The sequence below is a fragment of the Crassostrea angulata genome, chromosome 5 (genome assembly GCF_025612915.1).
Source record: "Crassostrea angulata isolate pt1a10 chromosome 5, ASM2561291v2, whole genome shotgun sequence".
In the NCBI taxonomy this organism is placed as follows: Eukaryota; Metazoa; Mollusca; class Bivalvia; order Ostreida; family Ostreidae; genus Magallana; species Magallana angulata.
The window spans coordinates 26,034,278-26,053,626 of record NC_069115.1 but is presented as its reverse complement, the minus strand read 5'-3'; the positions used below and the strand labels follow the sequence as shown (position 1 = coordinate 26,053,626).

The window sequence follows — 19,349 nt, the reverse complement described above, 5'->3', positions numbered from 1 at the left end:
TATTGGTCTTTTGTTAAAAACATCCTTTAACAAAGAGATATATATAAACTAATACACAAACTCTAATATCAATTTTACCTTTGATCCAGTGTCCCGAAGACAAAGGATTAAAATTTGATGTCCATGAAGCCCTCTGCCTAAATTGTGAAATTCATGGCCCCTGTGTTGGTAGTTCAGGCCCTAGGGCGGGACCAATATGAACATATCGAGAATCCTGTATGCATAAAATGTGTACATATATAAATAGCCATTAAATAAACAGTTGAAGCATTGGATTTTTAAAAGATTGTGTGTATATGCAAAGCAATGATAGCTATTACAAAGCTAGGGCTATTAAAGTAGGAGTATATGTATAAGCTAAGGGTCGGACTGAAACTGGTTCTGATTGTTCTACAAACAGCGAATGTAAAGACAAAGTATAGGGATGTTATTTTTTTTTAACATTTATAGTTATAGCTTTTCAAAAAGTCTCAGCCTTGCATGACTTAACAAAATATTTCATTGGAAGCATGTATTAGTTTCCTAGACTTAGCTGCATATATGTAGCTCTCAGTCAGATAATAAAATGCAGATTGACTTCCATCTCATTTTTTCAGACAAGGGACTACAGACTTGCAGACATAATTACCTTAAAAAATACATTTTTATATTAGCCCCTGTTCATAAATTGAATAAAGATACGTGCAGATTCAAGCTGTAATAAGTTGTTTGACATAATGTTGATAAAGTCCATTTATATTATTTTGATAAAATTATTTCATTATTTCAAGCTTGTCACCGAAATGAAAACAGTTTTTAACCGGGTTTTCCAACGGAAAAATCCGGTTATTAAAATGGTGAAAATGGCGGGCGGGTAATCTTTTAAAAATCCAATGCTTCAACTGTTTATTTAATGGCTATTTATATATGTACGGATAACTCCTCCTACAGTTCTCAAGATAGGAAGTTGTTCTTTTGCAGATCAATTGTACATATACCAGAGGTGTGCATATTGCTAGGATTTTCATTTCCGATAATTTATCGAAAAAAATACCAGCTTTTGAACTTAGTCATTTTTTGGCAAAATATTGCATATAGGGTACCCTCATTGTACGGATAACTCCTCCTACAGTTTTCAAGATAGGAAGTTGTTCTTTTGCAGATCAATTGTACTTATATTAGAGATTTGCATATTGCTAGGATTTTGATTTCCGATAATTTATGAAAAAAATACTAGCTTTTGAACTTAGTCATTTTTAGGCAAAATGTTGCATAATGGGTACTCCATTTCACTGGATACACGTTGACATGGATTATGGATACAGTTCACATAAAAGAAAACCCGCTTTGCCGTCACATTGACAGCTTTTCACTTGTTCATGTAATATTATTGCATGAAAATGGCAATTTTAAAGGCTTTTTCGTCATTTTCAAGCAAAGGACTCTCAAGAAAGACAAGAAAATAAACACAAAGTAAACTCATGCAGTTTAAATGTTTGCTCCAGAGTATATACAATTTATGCTGTGTCTCATTTTGGACTCGTCCACTATAACGGTGCATAAAATTTAATGAATGAGACATTCTAGCATGAAGTCCTGTTTTACCTTTCGTATGAATTTCATTTGGTAAGAATATATTCTTCCATGGGGCAGGGGTATTAAATCAATTTTATCGTTCAAAGTTTTGAATTTGTAAACAATGATATATAAGATCAAATGTTTTAGAAACGATATTCAAATCTAACATACAGTCACTTTTTTAATCTGCTGAAGTGTGAGTGTGTACATTTAGTAAGACGGTCATCATTACACTCTATTCATGATAAATGCAGATACAGAAAACGTGGCTTCTGAAGCAAAACTCCTTGGATTTTTAGTTCTTTCTGTTGCCTTTCCAATTTAATGACTTAATGTCAATCTCAAATCAGAGCTCTAAAACCACGACTTAATAAATCCCGAATGATTTAGTATGCATTAACAAAAGCCTTAACAATTTCAAGAACAATTTAACAAAATGTATTTGATTGTGTTGAAGTACGACTTTTTTAGGAACGGTTAATTTAACTTTCAACAATACACAATTTTTTTCCCCGCCGCAACGCGGAGCGGGGACATAGAAATACCGGGCGTCCGTCTGTGAGCTGAAAGCTCAAGTGAGCTTTTCTGATCACATTTTGTCTGTCGTCCGTCTGTCTGTCTGTCCGTAAACTTTTCACATTTTCAACATCTTCTCAAGAACTACTGGGCCAATTTCAACCAAACTTGGTACAAATCATCCTTAGGCAAAGGGGATTCAAGGTTGTGAAAATTAAGGGCCACACTCGTTTTCAAGGGGAGATAATTAGAAATTAATGAAAAATTTCGAGAAATTTTCAAAAATCTTCTTCTCAAGAACCAGAAAGCCAGAAAAGCTGAAACTTGTGTGGAAGCATCCTCAGGTAGTGTAGATTCAAAGTTGTGAAATTCATAACCCCCGGGGGTTGGCTTGGGCCACAATGGGGGGTCAAAGTTTTACATAGCAATATATAGAGTAAATCTTTAAAAATCTTCTTCTCAGAAACTTATCAGCCAGGAAAGCTGAAACTTGTGTGGAAGCATCCTCAGGTAGTGTAGATTCAAAGTTGTGAAAATCATGATCCCTGGGGGTAAGGTAAGGCCACAGTGGGGGGTCGAAGTTTTACATAGGAATATATAGAGTAAATCTTTAAAAATCTTCTTCTCAGAAACTAATCAGCCAGGAAAGCTGAAACTTGTGTGGAAGCATCCTCAGGTAGTGTAGATTCAAAGTTGTGAAAATCATGACCCCCAGGGGTAGGGTAGGTCCACAATGGGGTGGTCAAAGTTTTACATAGGATTATATAGAGTAAATCTTTAAAAATCTTCACCCAGAAACTAATCAGCCAGGAAAGCTGAAACTTGTGTGGAAGCATCCTCAGGTAGTGTAGATTCAAAGTTGTGAAAATCATGACCCCCAGGGGTAGGGTGGGGCCACAATGGGGGGTCGAAGTTTAACATAGGAATATATAGAGTAAATCTTTAAAAATCTTCTTCTCAGAAACTAATCAGCCAGGAAAGCTGAAACTTGTGTGGAAGCATCCTCAGGTAGTGTAGATTCAAAGTTGTGAAAATCATGACCCCCAGGGGTAGGGTGGGGCCACAATGGGGGTTCGAAGTTTTACATAGGAATATATAGAGTAAATCTTTAAAAATCTTCTTCTCAGAAACTAATCAGCCAGGAAAGCTGAAACTTGTGTGGAAGCATCCTCAGGTAGTGTAGATTCAAAGTTGTGAAAATCATGACCCCCAGGGGTAGGGTGGGGCCACAATGGGGGGTCGAAGTTTAACATAGGAATATATAGAGTAAATCTTTAAAAATCTTCTTCTCAGAAATTAATCAGCCAGGAAAGCTGAAACTTGTGTGGAAGCATCCTCAGGTAGTGTAGATTCAAAGTTGTGAAAATCATGACCCCCAGGGGTAGGGTGGGGCCACAATGGGGGTCGAAGTTTTACATAGGAATATATAGAGTAAATCTTTAAAAATCTTCTTCTCAGAAACTAATCAGCCAGGAAAGCTGAAACTTGTGTGGAAGCATCCTCAGGTAGTGTAGATTCAAAGTTGTGAAAATCATGACCCCCAGGGGTAGGGTGGGGCCACAATGGGGGGTCGAAGTTTAACATAGGAATATATAGAGTAAATCTTTAAAAATCTTCTTCTCAGAAACTAATCAGCCAGGAAAGCTGAAACTTGTGTGGAAGCATCCTCAGGTAGTGTAGATTCAAAGTTGTGAAAATCATGACCCCCAGGGGTAGGGTGGGGCCACAATGGGGTGGTCAAAGTTTTACATAGGATTATATAGAGTAAATCTTTAAAAATCTTCTTCTCAGAAACTAATCAGCCAGGAAAGCTGAAACTTGTGTGGAAGCATCCTCAGGTAGTGTAGATTCAAAGTTGTGAAAATCATGACCCCCAGGGGTAGGGTGGGGCCACAATGGGGGGTCGAAGTTTAACATAGGAATATATAGAGTAAATCTTTAAAAATCTTCTTCTCAGAAACTAATCAGCCAGGAAAGCTGAAACTTGTGTGGAAGCATCCTCAGGTAGTGTAGATTCAAAGTTGTGAAAATCATGACCCCCAGGGGTAGGGTGGGGCCACAATGGGGGGTCGAAGTTTTACATAGGAATATATAGAGTAAATCTTTAAAAATCTTCTTCTCAGAAACTAATCAGCCAGGAAAGCTGAAACTTGTGTGGAAGCATCCTCAGGTAGTGTAGATTCAAAGTTGTGAAAATCATGACCCCCAGGGGTAGGGTGGGGCCACAATGGGGGGTCGAAGTTTAACATAGGAATATATAGAGTAAATCTTTAAAAATCTTCTTCTCAGAAACTAATCAGCCAGGAAAGCTGAAACTTGTGTGGAAGCATCCTCAGGTAGTGTAGATTCAAAGTTGTGAAAATCATGACCCCCAGGGGTAGGGTGGGGCCACAATGGGGGTCGAAGTTTTACATAGGAATATATAGAGTAAATCTTTAAAAATCTTCTTCTCAGAAACTAATCAGCCAGGAAAGCTGAAACTTGTGTGGAAGCATCCTCAGGTAGTGTAGATTCAAAGTTGTGAAAATCATGACCCCCAGGGGTAGGGTGGGGCCACAATGGGGGGTCGAAGTTTAACATAGGAATATATAGAGTAAATCTTTAAAAATCTTCTTCTCAGAAACTAATCAGCCAGGAAAGCTGAAACTTGTGTGGAAGCATCCTCAGGTAGTGTAGATTCAAAGTTGTGAAAATCATGACCCCCAGGGGTAGGGTGGGGCCACAATGGGGGTTCGAAGTTTTACATAGGAATATATAGAGTAAATCTTTAAAAATCTTCTTCTCAGAAACTAATCAGCCAGGAAAGCTGAAACTTGTGTGGAAGCATCCTCAGGTAGTGTAGATTCAAAGTTGTGAAAATCATGACCCCCAGGGGTAGGGTGGGGCCACAATGGGGGGTCGAAGTTTAACATAGGAATATATAGAGTAAATCTTTAAAAGTCTTCTTCTCAGAAACTAATCAGCCAGGAAAGCTGAAACTTGTGTGGAAGCATCCTCAGGTAGTGTAGATTCAAAGTTGTGAAAATCATGACCCCCAGGGGTAGGGTGGGGCCACAATGGGGGTTCGAAGTTTTACATAGGAATATATAGAGTAAATCTTTAAAAATCTTCTTCTCAGAAACTAATCAGCCAGGAAAGCTGAAACTTGTGTGGAAGCATCCTCAGGTAGTGTAGATTCAAAGTTGTGAAAATCATGACCCCCAGGGGTAGGGTGGGGCCACAATGGGGGTTCGAAGTTTTACATAGGAATATATAGAGTAAATCTTTAAAAATCTTCTTCTCAGAAACTAATCAGCCAGGAAAGCTGAAACTTGTGTGGAAGCATCCTCAGGTAGTGTAGATTCAAAGTTGTGAAAATCATGACCCCCAGGGGTAGGGTGGGGCCACAATGGGGGGTCGAAGTTTTACATAGGAATATATAGAGTAAATCTTTAAAAATCTTCTTCTCAGAAACTAATCAGCCAGGAAAGCTGAAACTTGTGTGGAAGCATCCTCAGGTAGTGTAGATTCAAAGTTGTGAAAATCATGACCCCCAGGGGTAGGGTGGGGCCACAATGGGGGGTCGAAGTTTTACATAGGAATATATAGAGTAAATCTTTAAAAATCTTCTTCTCAGAAACTAATCAGCCAGGAAAGCTGAAACTTGTGTGGAAGCATCCTCAGGTAGTGTAGATTCAAAGTTGTGAAAATCATGACTCCCCAGGGGTAGGGTGGGGCCACAATGGGGGGTCGAAGTTTTACATAGGAATATATAGAGTAAATCTTTAAAAATCTTCTTCTCAGAAACTAATCAGCCAGGAAAGCTAAAACTTGTGTGGAAGCATCCTCAGGTAGTGTAGATTCAAAGTTGTGAAAATCATGACCCCCAGGGGTAGGGTGGGGCCACAATGGGGGGTCGAAGTTTAACATAGGAATATATAGAGTAAATCTTTAAAAGTCTTCTTCTCAGAAACTAATCAGCCAGGAAAGCTGAAACTTGTGTGGAAGCATCCTCAGGTAGTGTAGATTCAAAGTTGTGAAAATCATGACCCCCAGGGGTAGGGTGGGGCCACAATGGGGGTTCGAAGTTTTACATAGGAATATATAGAGTAAATCTTTAAAAATCTTCTTCTCAGAAACTAATCAGCCAGGAAAGCTGAAACTTGTGTGGAAGCATCCTCAGGTAGTGTAGATTCAAAGTTGTGAAAATCATGACCCCCAGGGGTAGGGTGGGGCCACAATGGGGGGTCGAAGTTTTACATAGGAATATATAGAGTAAATCTTTAAAAATCTTCTTCTCAGAAACTAATCAGCCAGGAAAGCTGAAACTTGTGTGGAAGCATCCTCAGGTAGTGTAGATTCAAAGTTGTGAAAATCATGACCCCCAGGGGTAGGGTGGGGCCACAATGGGGGGTCGAAGTTTTACATAGGAATATATAGAGTAAATCTTTAAAAATCTTCTTCTCAGAAACTAATCAGCCAGGAAAGCTGAAACTTGTGTGGAATTTTTGGTGTACGTTCTGGAACTAAACGAAAGTTAAGTTTTAACTAACAACTTTTGATGAGACAGGCCTCTGTTGGATGAAAAAGTATTAAATAACTCACTCGCAAAATTGATGGCTTTATTACTTAAAAATGCGCAACTTTGTAAGAAAATGCACTGCGGTAAGACATCAGTCGAATTTTTATGCAGCAAGATTTATTTTCATCCAAACTTTTTAATTCACCCAATTGCTGAAATAATTCATTGCATGCACAGATTAATATTTTTGATTTTGAATTGGCTAACATTCGTGTTTAAAGCATTTTAGGTCACCTGAGTCACCTATTGCAAGAGTGACCTTTTGCAATTGGTCTTCGTCCGTCGTCGTGCGTTAACAATTTTACATTTTTAACTTCTTCTTGAAAACTACCAGGCCAATCGTTACCATTTTTGGTGTGAAGCATCTCTATGGTAAGAAGAATCTAAATTGTGAAATTCATGGCTCTATCACTCCTGGGGTGCCACGGGCCGGGCCAAATATGAAAAAAAGCCAAATTTTCAAAAATCTTCTTCTCTATTCCCACGCATGTGAGGAAAAAACTGGTTGCATGGTTATGATGTCCATGAAGCCCTCAACCTATTCTTCTCTACTATCATATATATTTTTTAAAAATTAAATGCATGCTAATGTTGTCCATGAAGCCCTCAACCTAAATTGTGAAATTCATGACCCCTTGGTCAGGGGTTCAGGCTCTAGGGTGGGGCCAATATGGCCATATAGTAAAAATGTATTAAATCTTAGAAAATCTTCTTCTCTACTCTCATATATATTTGTTAAAAACTAAATGCATGGTTATGATGTCCATGAGGCCCTCTGCCAAAATTGTGAAATTCATGACCCCTTTGTTAGGGTCAGGGGTTCAGGACATGAAGGGGGGGGGGGCAATAATAATGTTTTAAAATCTTCTTCTCTATTCTCACACATCTGTATAAAAAACTAATAACTGACTAATAATTATGTTTACCAGGAAGTCCTCTACTGAAATTTTAATTTTCATGTCCCCTCAATGATGGGTTTTGACTCTAGGGCAGGGCCAAAATGGATGTATAGATGTTAATGCATATAACGTTAAAAAATTATCTTCTTTACTCCCACACACCTGAAAGGAAAACTGAATTCATGATCTTTTAGTTTTTCACCAAAATTATAGGTTTCACAGTTCTTTTTGAAATGTGGTCGTCATTACAAATTTATAATTTTTCTACTCCAGTATGAAACCTAATTAATTAGATGCATATATGAGACTCCATGACAAGTTTGTGTATGGGATATATGCTACTCAGGTGACCGTTAAGGCCAGTTGGCCTCTTGTTTTAAGTACTAAAACTTAAACAAAATGAGTAGTTTTGTGCAAGAATACTTTTATTCTAGTAAAGTCACAAATAATTAACATACAAAATGTCGAATAAATGTGTCAAACAAGTCATAAAAATTGATGAATGTAATTAGAAAATGAGAGTTCGTTATGGTCGTGGGAATGAAAAAATCAAATCAAATGTTTAAACTGGTAATTCTGAAATTAGAGTAAATGAAGATAAATTGCATTCCTTTAATGTTACTGAATTACATTAATTTTAGATCTCGTTCACTTCTTTGTGTTATATTTTAGGGGATTGAAAAACATATTCTTTTTTTTTCAGGATATGTTAATGGCAGGAATGTTGAATCAAAACCAAGACAATCAGGCTGGTGTAAATCTCCATCACATTCCAATCCTGTCGGGTGCTCAACTACAAACACGACAGAAACCTCCTTGAAAGAGGATATAGCTGTAAAATAGGTCGCCGTTTAGATCACTATACGTGACCAAAGATACTTAAAGATTCATTAAGTACTACATATTATGTATTCGTTTTATCAAAAGCAACATGGTCTTGTTTATCCAAATTGTATCTGTTAGTTCTAAGATAGGTAATGTCAAAGAAATAGGTTAAAAAATGTTATATCATATATAAATATATTGAACCAAAGATCTAAGTGTACACCAATGTATAATGTATTTAACATATAAAATAAGCACATTGATTGTCTTGTCGTAGGAGTGACTGATTTCCACTCAACTTTCAAATAGTTAAGAACTATCTATTGACCTTGACCGGTTGCGACCCAATATCAGAAATTTTGTTTCATTGATTTAGGTTGCTGCTGGAAGTGGCGTTACTAACACCAAAACCTAATATCAATCACAAAAATGCTAATACATTTTGTAATATTTAGCACGCGCTAAAAATAGCAATTAAATATTTTACGTTTCGTCACGGGTAGTTGAACTCAATTATTGATGTCTTATTTTATCTCTGCTATTGATGAGAAGACGTATCAGTTAAGAAATATTAAATATTTCGCATTAAATTATTTTCTAATTTTACAATTAGTCTATTTATCAGGGTGAACACTTGAGTTTGTGTACACACACGCACACCAACACACAGTCGAGTTTAAATCCATACTCGGCAATCATCTGTGACAAATTAGTGTGTTCGATACTACTCTTAATCTGCTAAGGAATCATATTGTCAGGTATTGGCGGGGTTCGTGATGATCTATGAACGACTGTTGAAAGAATGACTCTTAAATTTCAAATAATAATTTGCTCACTTAATCGGTGTAAACTCAACACGTTTTGTCTCTGACAGAAAGGATAGCTTTCGGCATCCCTTAATTCTTTTTTTTTAAATGTCCAAAAAAATTATCAATTGTTTAACTCCTTATATATATATATATATATATATATATATATATATATATATATATATATATATATATATATATATAATCCAAAATGAGTGAAAGGTGATATCACACAGTAAAAATAATATAATCAAAAAAGAAAAAGAAAATGAACAGTTCCAAAGTTTCTATTCACTAGCGCTTTCTGGATTTACATTCTTCTTCAGGTGAATGTACATAAGTTATGTACATTCACCTGAAGAAGGATGTAAATCCAGAAAGCGCTAGTGAATAGAAACTTTGGAACTGTTCATTTTCTTTTTCTTTTTTGATTATATATATATATATATATATATATATATATATATATATATATATATATATATATATATATATATATATATATATATATATATTCAATAAATCCTTTTTCTTGGTACCGGGGTTGAATAAGCACAAAGTTTTGACGTCATAATCACGTCTTCAACAGTTTGTATAACGTTGCCTACCTAACGTCACGAGATTGACGTCATAATATTCTTGTTTACTTTGTTTTTAAATCTACTGAAGAGCCCGGTAGGGCGAAAGCGCTATAGATAAAAGTTGTTTGAGCATTGGACTTATTTTTGTGCTTATATATATTTGAAAAATGAAAGACAACACAGAGTAAAACGTTAGCGCTTTCATTCAATCTTCAGACGTTTTTAAAATGTACTATATATATATATATATATATATATATATATATATATATATATATTTGTGTGTGTGTGTGTGTACTTGTATATGTACTTGTATATGTACTAGTGAATCGAAAGAGTGATCGGAATTGTATTTTTCCAATAAATGCATACCTGGATCTTATTTTTCTTATTGTTGAAGTCTTTCAAAAAATCTGTTTAATCACTTTGATTCCACACTCCGGCTTCTTGATTCGCTTGGTGTTTTCCTAATCGGCTTGCACATGGTATACATTTAGAATAAGCTCACAATAGAACTGTTAAAACCTGTCTACCTGAAGAATAAGAAAATATAATGCAAACGTTACCGCATTTTATTTAACGATTTATTCATTGCTGTTGGACACATTATAAATGATTTGTTATGTCTTAAAAAAGACAGAGATTTTTAGATACTCTATGTAGATAACAACGGAAAGCATGGTATCGAGCATAGAAACACATGTGTGAACGTATGTAAACACACATGTGAACGTGTGTGACACTAATCACTATTCTGTTGGGTTTCGCAGCGCTTATGAAAGTGATTTTTAAAAATAAAGGTATTCCTCTATCTCTCAATGAGAATGATGTGCTCAAAATGCTAAACAACCTAAACGTTACCTTTACAACTGATTTGAAATTAGAAAAAATTGACATCCAGCTACCAGAAAAAAAAAGACTGGTATTCTAAACGGTAGTTGGATTCATTTATCTACGCAAAGTCTTCTGAACAAAATTCTATTTACTAACCATATTTTAGTGTTGAGCCCGATTTATAAGCAAGATACAGAAATTTGCTCACAATTCTATGTTTGTACACAGATTCTTTTTACCATTTTAAATGCTGAATTGGAAATACCAAGTTAATCTTAAAGCTATACACGCTATAATTTACGTCAATTTTGAATGACAGTGAAAACGCATGTGTTTGTCTACTTATAAAAGTTATCCTTAATCTGTAAATTACAATGGTGAATTCCATCTCGTTACAAAGATATAGATTTTTAATTGTTTATTTTCCTGCCAGGAAAATATACCTTTTCATGAATATTGATGAAGGAAGAGCGAAACCGACCTCATTGCGCATGTCCGCGGAGAACTAGGTGGTCGTTATTGTTTGCCTAATTAAATATCCAACTTGATTTTTAATATGCTTAACAGTAGTTAATTTGAAATACATACATGTATAATGAGTAAAATACGTTTTGTCATTCACGATACCCTTACTTCTGCATTAACACTTATAGGATCTATAAATAGCACATAGGGGAAAAACACAGGTCTACGTCATTTTTTTAAAGGAAGTATTCATATCTACTCACAGGCTTGTATTTTTTTCTTTTGTTTGTACTCGTATATCGGATAAATTTATGCTTTACTGAAAATATCCTTTCCTTTGTGATACTATCACAATTATGAAGATGTTGACCCTTCACCAGTTGTGGTATGATAGACTAAATTTAGCTGTCGATATCACGTGATAGATTGATATTCACAAGGAGGCATTACTTTCCTGGCAGGAAAAAAAATATTTTTTATTGTTTAATATTTGATATATTTGTTACGTGATCGAATCGAGCATTATAATTAACAACATAAAGGTAACTTTTATTAGTAATCAAACACATACATTTTCCCCTTTATTCAAAATTGACGCAAATTATAGCGTGTATAGCTTTAAGCTGAATGTGATAAACTCCTGTAAACAACATATGACTCTAACCTAGCAGAATTAGGAACTATGTATCTTGCTTATAATTCTACGATTGACGCTGAAATTTTGGTGGATCATTAATGAAAGGATGATAACCTGCAACTACTCTCTGGGTCCCCTCTTTATACAATGAATAATATAAAATGTACATCAATGTCGATAGTTTTTCAGACACGAGTAAATAAAAATGACACCGTTTAAACAGTTTCCATAGTTCTAACACATTTTTTACGAGGATGAAAGATGAAAAGTTTTCTTACTTATAATCGTAAACATGTTGTGTTTTTATTGTCTTGAAAATGTGCATATTATCAAACAATGTGAAACGTTAGGACAAGACTAATAGGCGAATCGAGTTGCATATTTTGGTCCAAAATATTTTTTCCGAATTATTACTATTATTTCTAACAGCCGGTCACTAGGCGCAATAACCTGATTATTTTCATCCCCTTTTCAATTTCAAAGAGAGAGAGAAAGAGAGATGTGTATTTTGATGAACAGATAGATAAGAAAGATTCTATTTTGATGAACAGATAGCTAAGGAGAATGAGAGAAAGATAGAGGGAGACATAGAGAGACAGAGAGATCTATGGAAACACCATGTGTATTTTGATGAACGGATAGAGTGAGAGAACAGAAAAACAGAGATAAAGACCATGAGAAAGGTGGAAACTGTTTGGTCCTAGATAGTATTGTTTCCAAAATGTTTTGACTAAACACAGTGAAGAATTGCGTGTGTGTCAGAAAAAAGAGAGAAAGAAAGACAGAGAAAGAGAGAAAGAGTGACTGGCAGGCAGACAGATGGAAATAAGCCATTTACCAAAGGGCAAACGGGCATTCGAAATCTTGTATTTTCCTATGTTGTGATTGAAACAAAAGCGCAAGTTTCATACACTTTAAGATAAATACCTTAATCCTACTTAAATATCATATTGATGTCACTTCTTTCATGTCGTTGTACCTCTTTTCCTTTCAAAACAATTTAAACACAACATGTTGAAGATTAAAAGTAGGAATAATTTTCAGTCCTTGTGAAGATGATTACCCTTTTCTGATCGTAAATCATGACCGGTACGATCAGATCTGATTTTTGGCATTACCAAACACTGCAAACATTATTCAGTTCAATGATACTGATTACTACATGATTCCAAACAATACACATACCTAAAACACAATTTAAAACATTTAAAGAGATAAAAATGTGTTAATTTGTACATTGTAAAAATCAAACGCAAAAAATAATTAAAGGAAAATTCGATAGAGAGAAAAAAGGATATGCATTATATTGGTAAACAGTATTGCTTAAAACCATTTCATCAATATAGATGTATTTGAAATTCACATTATGAAACAATACACTTACAACATTACAATAAAAAAATTAAGAGCAACACAAAGAGATACAAAGACTTTAGGTGAGAGAGTGAGTGAGAGAGAGATGTCTATGTATTTGTTTGTGTTGCTGTAATTTTGTAATTGTATTGTTTCATAATGTGAATTTCAAATACATCTATATTGATGAAATAGTTTTGAGCAATACTGTTTACCAGTAAAGTACGTATCCATTACAAACTTTTTAACAACTTTAAATGTATTAATTTGTGTTTTAGGTTTGTGTATTGTTTGGAAACATGTAGTAATCAGTATTATTGAACTGAATAATGTTTACAGTGTTTGGTAATGCCAAACATCGGATTTGACCGTACCATCCACCATTTACAATCAGCAAGAGGTACACATCTTAACAAAGAATGAAAAGTTTCCCTACTTGTAATCGTCAAATTGTTGTGTTTATATTGTTTTGAAAATTTGCATATTATCAAACAATGTGAAACGTTTGTGAAACGTTGGGGCGAGACTAATATTCGAATCGAGTTGCAATTTTTGGTCAGAAATATTTTTTCCGAATTATTACTATTATTTTCAACAGACAGTCTGTAGGCGCAATGAACTGATTATTTTCATCGCCTTTTCAATTTGAGAGAGACAGAGAAAGAAAAAGATAGGAGAGAGAGAAAGAGTGAGAGAAACAGGCCGACAAAGAAAGACAGAGACAGAGAGAGAGATATGGAAACATGTCTATTTTGATGAACAGATAAGAAAGAGAGAGAAAGAAACAGACAGACAAAGAGAAAGATATATTGAAACGTGTATTTTGATGAACAGATAGATAAGAATGAGAGAAAGATAGAGGGAGACAGAGAGAGATCTATGGAAACACCATGTGTATTTTGTGTTTACCAATATAATGCATATCCTTTTTTCTCTCTATCGAATTTTCCTTTAATTATTTTTTGCGTTTGATTTTTACAATGTACAAATTAACACATTTTTATCTCTTTAAATGTTTTAAATTGTGTTTTAGGTATGTGTATTGTTTGGAATCATGTAGTAATCAGTATCATTGAACTGAATAATGTTTACAGTGTTTGGTAATGCCAAACATCGGATTTGACCGTACCATCCATCATTTACAATCAGCAAGAGGTACACATTTTCACAAAGAATGAAAAGTTTCCCTACTTGTAATCGTCAAAATGTTGTGTTTATATTGTTTTGAAAATTTGCATATTATCAAACAATGTGAAACGTTTGTGAAACGTTGGGGCGAGACTTATATGCGAATCGAGTTGCAATTTTTGGTCAGAAATATTTTTTCCGAATTATTACTATTATTTTCAACAGACAGTCTATAGGCGCAATGAACTGATTATTTTCATCGCCTTTTCAATTTGAGAGAGACAGAGAAAGAAAAAGATAGGAGAGAGAGAAAGAGAGAGAGAAACAGACCGACAAAGAAAGACAGACAGAGAGAGAGATATGGAAACATGTCTATTTTGATGAACAGATAGATAAGAAGGAGAATGAAAGAAACATATAGACAGACAAAGAGAAAGATATGTATTGAAACGTGTATTTTGATGAACAGATAGATAAGAATGAGAATGAGAGAAAGATAGAGGGAGACATAGAGAGACAGAGAGAGATCTATGGAAACACCATGTGTATTTTGATGAACAGATAGAGATAGAGTGAGAGAACAGAAAACAAAGATAAAAACCATGAGAAAGGTGGAAACTGTTTGTTCCTAGATAGTATTGTTTCCAAAATGTTTTGACTAAACACAGTGTATGTCAGAAAAAAGAGAGAAAGAAAGAGAGACAGAGAGAAAGAGGGACTGGCAGACAGATGGATAGAAATAAGCCATTTACCAAAGGGCAAACGGGCATTCGAAATCTAGTACTTTCCTTTATTGTGATTGAAACGAAAGCGCAAGTTTCATATACTTTAAGATAAATACCTTAATCCTACTTAAATATCATATTGATGTCACTTCTTTCATGTTGTTGTACCTCTTTTCCTTTAGAATCTTATCTTTTTCAGTCATCTAAGTGAAGAAGACAGAAAAAGTTTTGAAAAATACACTTCAAACAAGAAAGAATAAGGAACAAATTAAAGACAAATATTTAAAAAAAACAAAAACAAACAACAGACATTAAAATCATTTACTTCCTCATTAATCATTGTATCTGTTTTTATTCTTAAACTTTTCTCCGCAATACAACTTCTCTCTCTCTCTCTCTCTCTCTCTCTCTCTCTCTCTCTCTCTCTCTCTCTTCTCATATTGAAAAAGCGATGAAAATAATCAGGCTATTGCGCCTAGAAATAATAGTAATTATTCGGAAAAAATATTTCTGACCCAAAAATGCAACTTGATTTGAATTTTAGTCTCGCCCCAACGTTTCACAAACGTTTCACATTGTTTGATAATATGCAAATTTTCAAAACAATTTAAACACAACATGTTGAAGATTAAAAGAAGGAATAATTTTCAGTCCTTGTGAAGATGATTACCCCTTGCTGATCGTAAATCATGACCGGTACGATCAGATCTGATTTTTGACATTACCAAACACTGCAAACATTATTCAGTTCAATGATATTGATTACTACATGATTCCAAACAATACACATACCTAAAACACAGTTTAAAACATTTAAAGAGATAAAAATGTGTTAATTTGTACATTGTAAAAATCGAACGCAAAAAATAATTAAAGGAAAATTCGATAGAGAGAAAAAAGGATATGCATTATATTAGTAAACAGTATTGCTCAAAAGCATTTCATCTATATAGATGTATTTAAATTCACATTATGAAACAATACACTTACAAAATTACAATAAAAAAATTAAGAGCAACACAAAGATATACAAAGACTTTAGGTGAGAGAGAGAGTGAGTGAGAGAGAGATGTCTCTGTATTTGTTTGTGTTGCTGTAATTTTGTAATTGTTTTGTTTCATAATGTGATTTTCAAATACATCTATATTGATGAAATAGTTTTAAGCAGTACTGTTTACCAGTAAAGTACGCATCCATTACAAACTTTTTATCAACTTTAAATGTATTAATTTGTGTTTTAGGTTTGTGTATTGTTTGGAAACATGTAGTAATCAGTATCATTGAACTGAATAATGTTTACAGTGTTTGGTAATGCCAAACATCGGATTTGACCGTACCATCCATCATTTACAATCAGCAAGAGGTACACATTTTCACAAAGAATGACAAGTTTCCCTACTTGTAATCGTCAAAATGTTGTGTTTATATTGTTTTGAAAATTTGCATACTATCAAACAATGTGAAACGTTTGTGAAACGTTGGGGCGAGACTAATATGCGAATCGAGTTGCAATTTTTGGTCAGAAATATTTTTTCCGAATTATTACTATTATTTTCAACAGACAGTCTGTAGGCGCAATGAACTGATTATTTTCATCGCCTTTTCAATTTGAGAGAGACAGAGAAAGAAAAAGATAGGAGAGAGAGAAAGAGTGAGAGAAACAGACCGACAAAGAAAGACAGAGACAGAGAGAGAGATATGGAAACATGTCTATTTTGATGAACAGATAAGAAGGAGAGAGAAAGAAACAGATAGACAGACAAAGAGAAAGAGATATATTGAAACGTGTATTTTGATGAACAGATAGATAAGAATGAGAGAAAGATAGAGGGAGACAGAGAGAGATCTATGGAAACACCATGTGTATTTTGATGAACAGATAGAGATAGAGTGAGAGAACAGAAAAACAGAGATAAAGACCATGAGAAAGGTGGAAACTGTTTGGTCCTAGATAGTATTGTTTCCAAAATGTTTTGACTAAACCCAGTGAAGAATTGCGTGTGTGTCAGAAAAAAGAGAGAAAGAAAGACAGAGAAAGAGTGACTGACAGGCAGACAGATGGAAATAAGCCATTTACCAAAGGGCAAACGGGCATTCGAAATCTAGTATTGTCCTATATTGTGATTGAAACAAAAGCGCAAGTTTCATATACTTTAAGATAATTACCTTAATCCTACTTAAATATCATATTGATGTCACTTCTTTCATGTCGTTGTACCTCTTTTCCTTTAGAATCTTTTCTTTTTCAGTCATTTAAGTGAAGAAGACAGAAAAAGTTTTTAAAAATACACTAGAAAAAAGAAAGAATAAGAAACAAATTAAAGACAAATATTTAAAATAAACAAAAACAGACAACAGACATTAAAAATCATTTACTTCCTCATTAATCATTGTATCTGTTTTTATTCTTAAACTTTTCTCCGCAATACAATTTCTCTTTCTCTCTCTCTCTCTCTCATATTGAAAAAGCGATGAAAATAATCAGGTTATTGCGCCTAGAAATAATAGTAATAATTCGGAAAAAATATTTCTGACCCAAAAATGCAACTTGATTTGAATTTTAGTCTCGCTCCAACGTTTCACAAACGTTTCACAAACGTTTCACATTGTTTGATAATATGCAAATTTTCAAAACAATTTAAACACAACATGTTGAAGATTAAAAGTAGGAATAATTTTCAGTCCTTGTGAAGATGATTACCCCTTCCTGATCGTAAATCATGACCGGTACGATCAGATCTGATTTTTGGCATTACCAAACACTGCAAACATTATTCAGTTCAATGATACTGATTACTACATGATTCCAAACAATACACATACCTAAAACACAATTTAAAACATTTAAAGAGATAAAAATGTGTTAATTTGTACATGGTAAAAATCAAACGCAAAAAATAATTAAAGGAAAATTCGATAGAGAGAAAAAAGGATATGCATTATATTGGTAAACAGTATTGCTTAAAACCATTTCATCAATATAGATGTATTTGAAATTCACATTATGAAACAATACACTTACAACATTACAATAAAAAAATTCAGAGCAACACAAAGAGATACAAAGACTTTAGGTGAGGGAGTGAGTGAGAGAGATGTCTATGTATTTGTTTGTGTTGCTGTAATTGTATTGTTTCATAATGTGAATTTCAAATACATCTATATTGATGAAATAGTTTTAAGCAATACTGTTTAGCAGTAAAGTACGTATCCATTACAAACTTTTTATCAATTTTAAATGTATTAATTTGTGTTTAAGGTTTTTGTATTGTTTGGAAACATGTAGTAATCAGTATCATTGAACTGAATAATGTTTACAGTGTTTGGTAATGCCAAACATCGGATTTGACCGTACCATCCATCATTTACAATCAGCAAGAGGTACACATTTTCACAAAGAATGACAAGTTTCCCTACTTGTAATCGTCAAAATGTTGTGTTTATATTGTTTTGAAAATTTGCATATTATCAAACAATGTGAAACGTTTGTGAAACGTTGGGGCGAGACTAATATGCGAATCGAGTTGCAATTTTTGGTCAGAAATATTTTTTCCGAATTATTACTATTATTTTCAACAGACAGTCTATAGGCGCAATGAACTGATTATTTTCATCGCCTTTTCAATTTGAGAGAGACAGAGAAAGAAAAAGATAGGAGAGAGAGAAAGAGAGAGAGAAACAGACCGACAAAGAAAGACAGACAGAGAGAGAGATATGGAAACATGTCTATTTTGATGAACAGATAGATAAGAAGGAGAATGAAAGAAACATATAGACAGACAAAGAGAAAGATATGTATTGAAACGTGTATTTTGATGAACAGATAGATAAGAATGAGAATGAGAGAAAGATAGAGGGAGACATAGAGAGACAGAGAGAGATCTATGGAAACACCATGTGTATTTTGATGAACAGATAGAGATAGAGTGAGAGAACAGAAAACAAAGATAAAAACCATGAGAAAGGTGGAAACTGTTTGTTCCTAGATAGTATTGTTTCCAAAATGTTTTGACTAAACACAGTGTATGTCAGAAAAAAGAGAGAAAGAAAGAGAGACAGAGAGAAAGAGGGACTGGCAGACAGATGGATAGAAATAAGCCATTTACCAAAGGGCAAACGGGCATTCGAAATCTAGTACTTTCCTTTATTGTGATTGAAACGAAAGCGCAAGTTTCATATACTTTAAGATAAATACCTTAATCCTACTTAAATATCATATTGATGTCACTTCTTTCATGTTGTTGTACCTCTTTTCCTTTAGAATCTTATCTTTTTCAGTCATCTAAGTGAAGAAGACAGAAAAAGTTTTGAAAAATACACTTCAAACAAGAAAGAATAAGGAACAAATTAAAGACAAATATTTAAAAAAAACAAAAACAAACAACAGACATTAAAATCATTTACTTCCTCATTAATCATTGTATCTGTTTTTATTCTTAAACTTTTCTCCGCAATACAA

General features: G+C 34.1%; 1 protein-coding gene across 8 annotated transcripts in view; it reads left to right on the top strand.

The window, feature by feature from the left end:
* Positions 1-10,125, top strand: part of LOC128183593 (dentin sialophosphoprotein-like) — a 193,202-nt gene extending 183,077 nt beyond the window's left edge. For 6 of the 8 annotated variants that reach the window (XM_052852692.1, XM_052852689.1, XM_052852688.1 and 3 more), the window contains one exon: positions 8,237-10,125. In XM_052852692.1, the coding sequence (XP_052708652.1) occupies positions 8,237-8,353 (117 nt within the window). In that variant the 3' untranslated portion in view covers positions 8,354-10,125. The remainder of the gene's footprint in view (positions 1-8,236) is intronic. The other 2 variants (XM_052852693.1, XM_052852694.1) reach the window with 2 other exon arrangements.
* Positions 10,126-19,349: the final 9,224 nt, after the last annotated feature.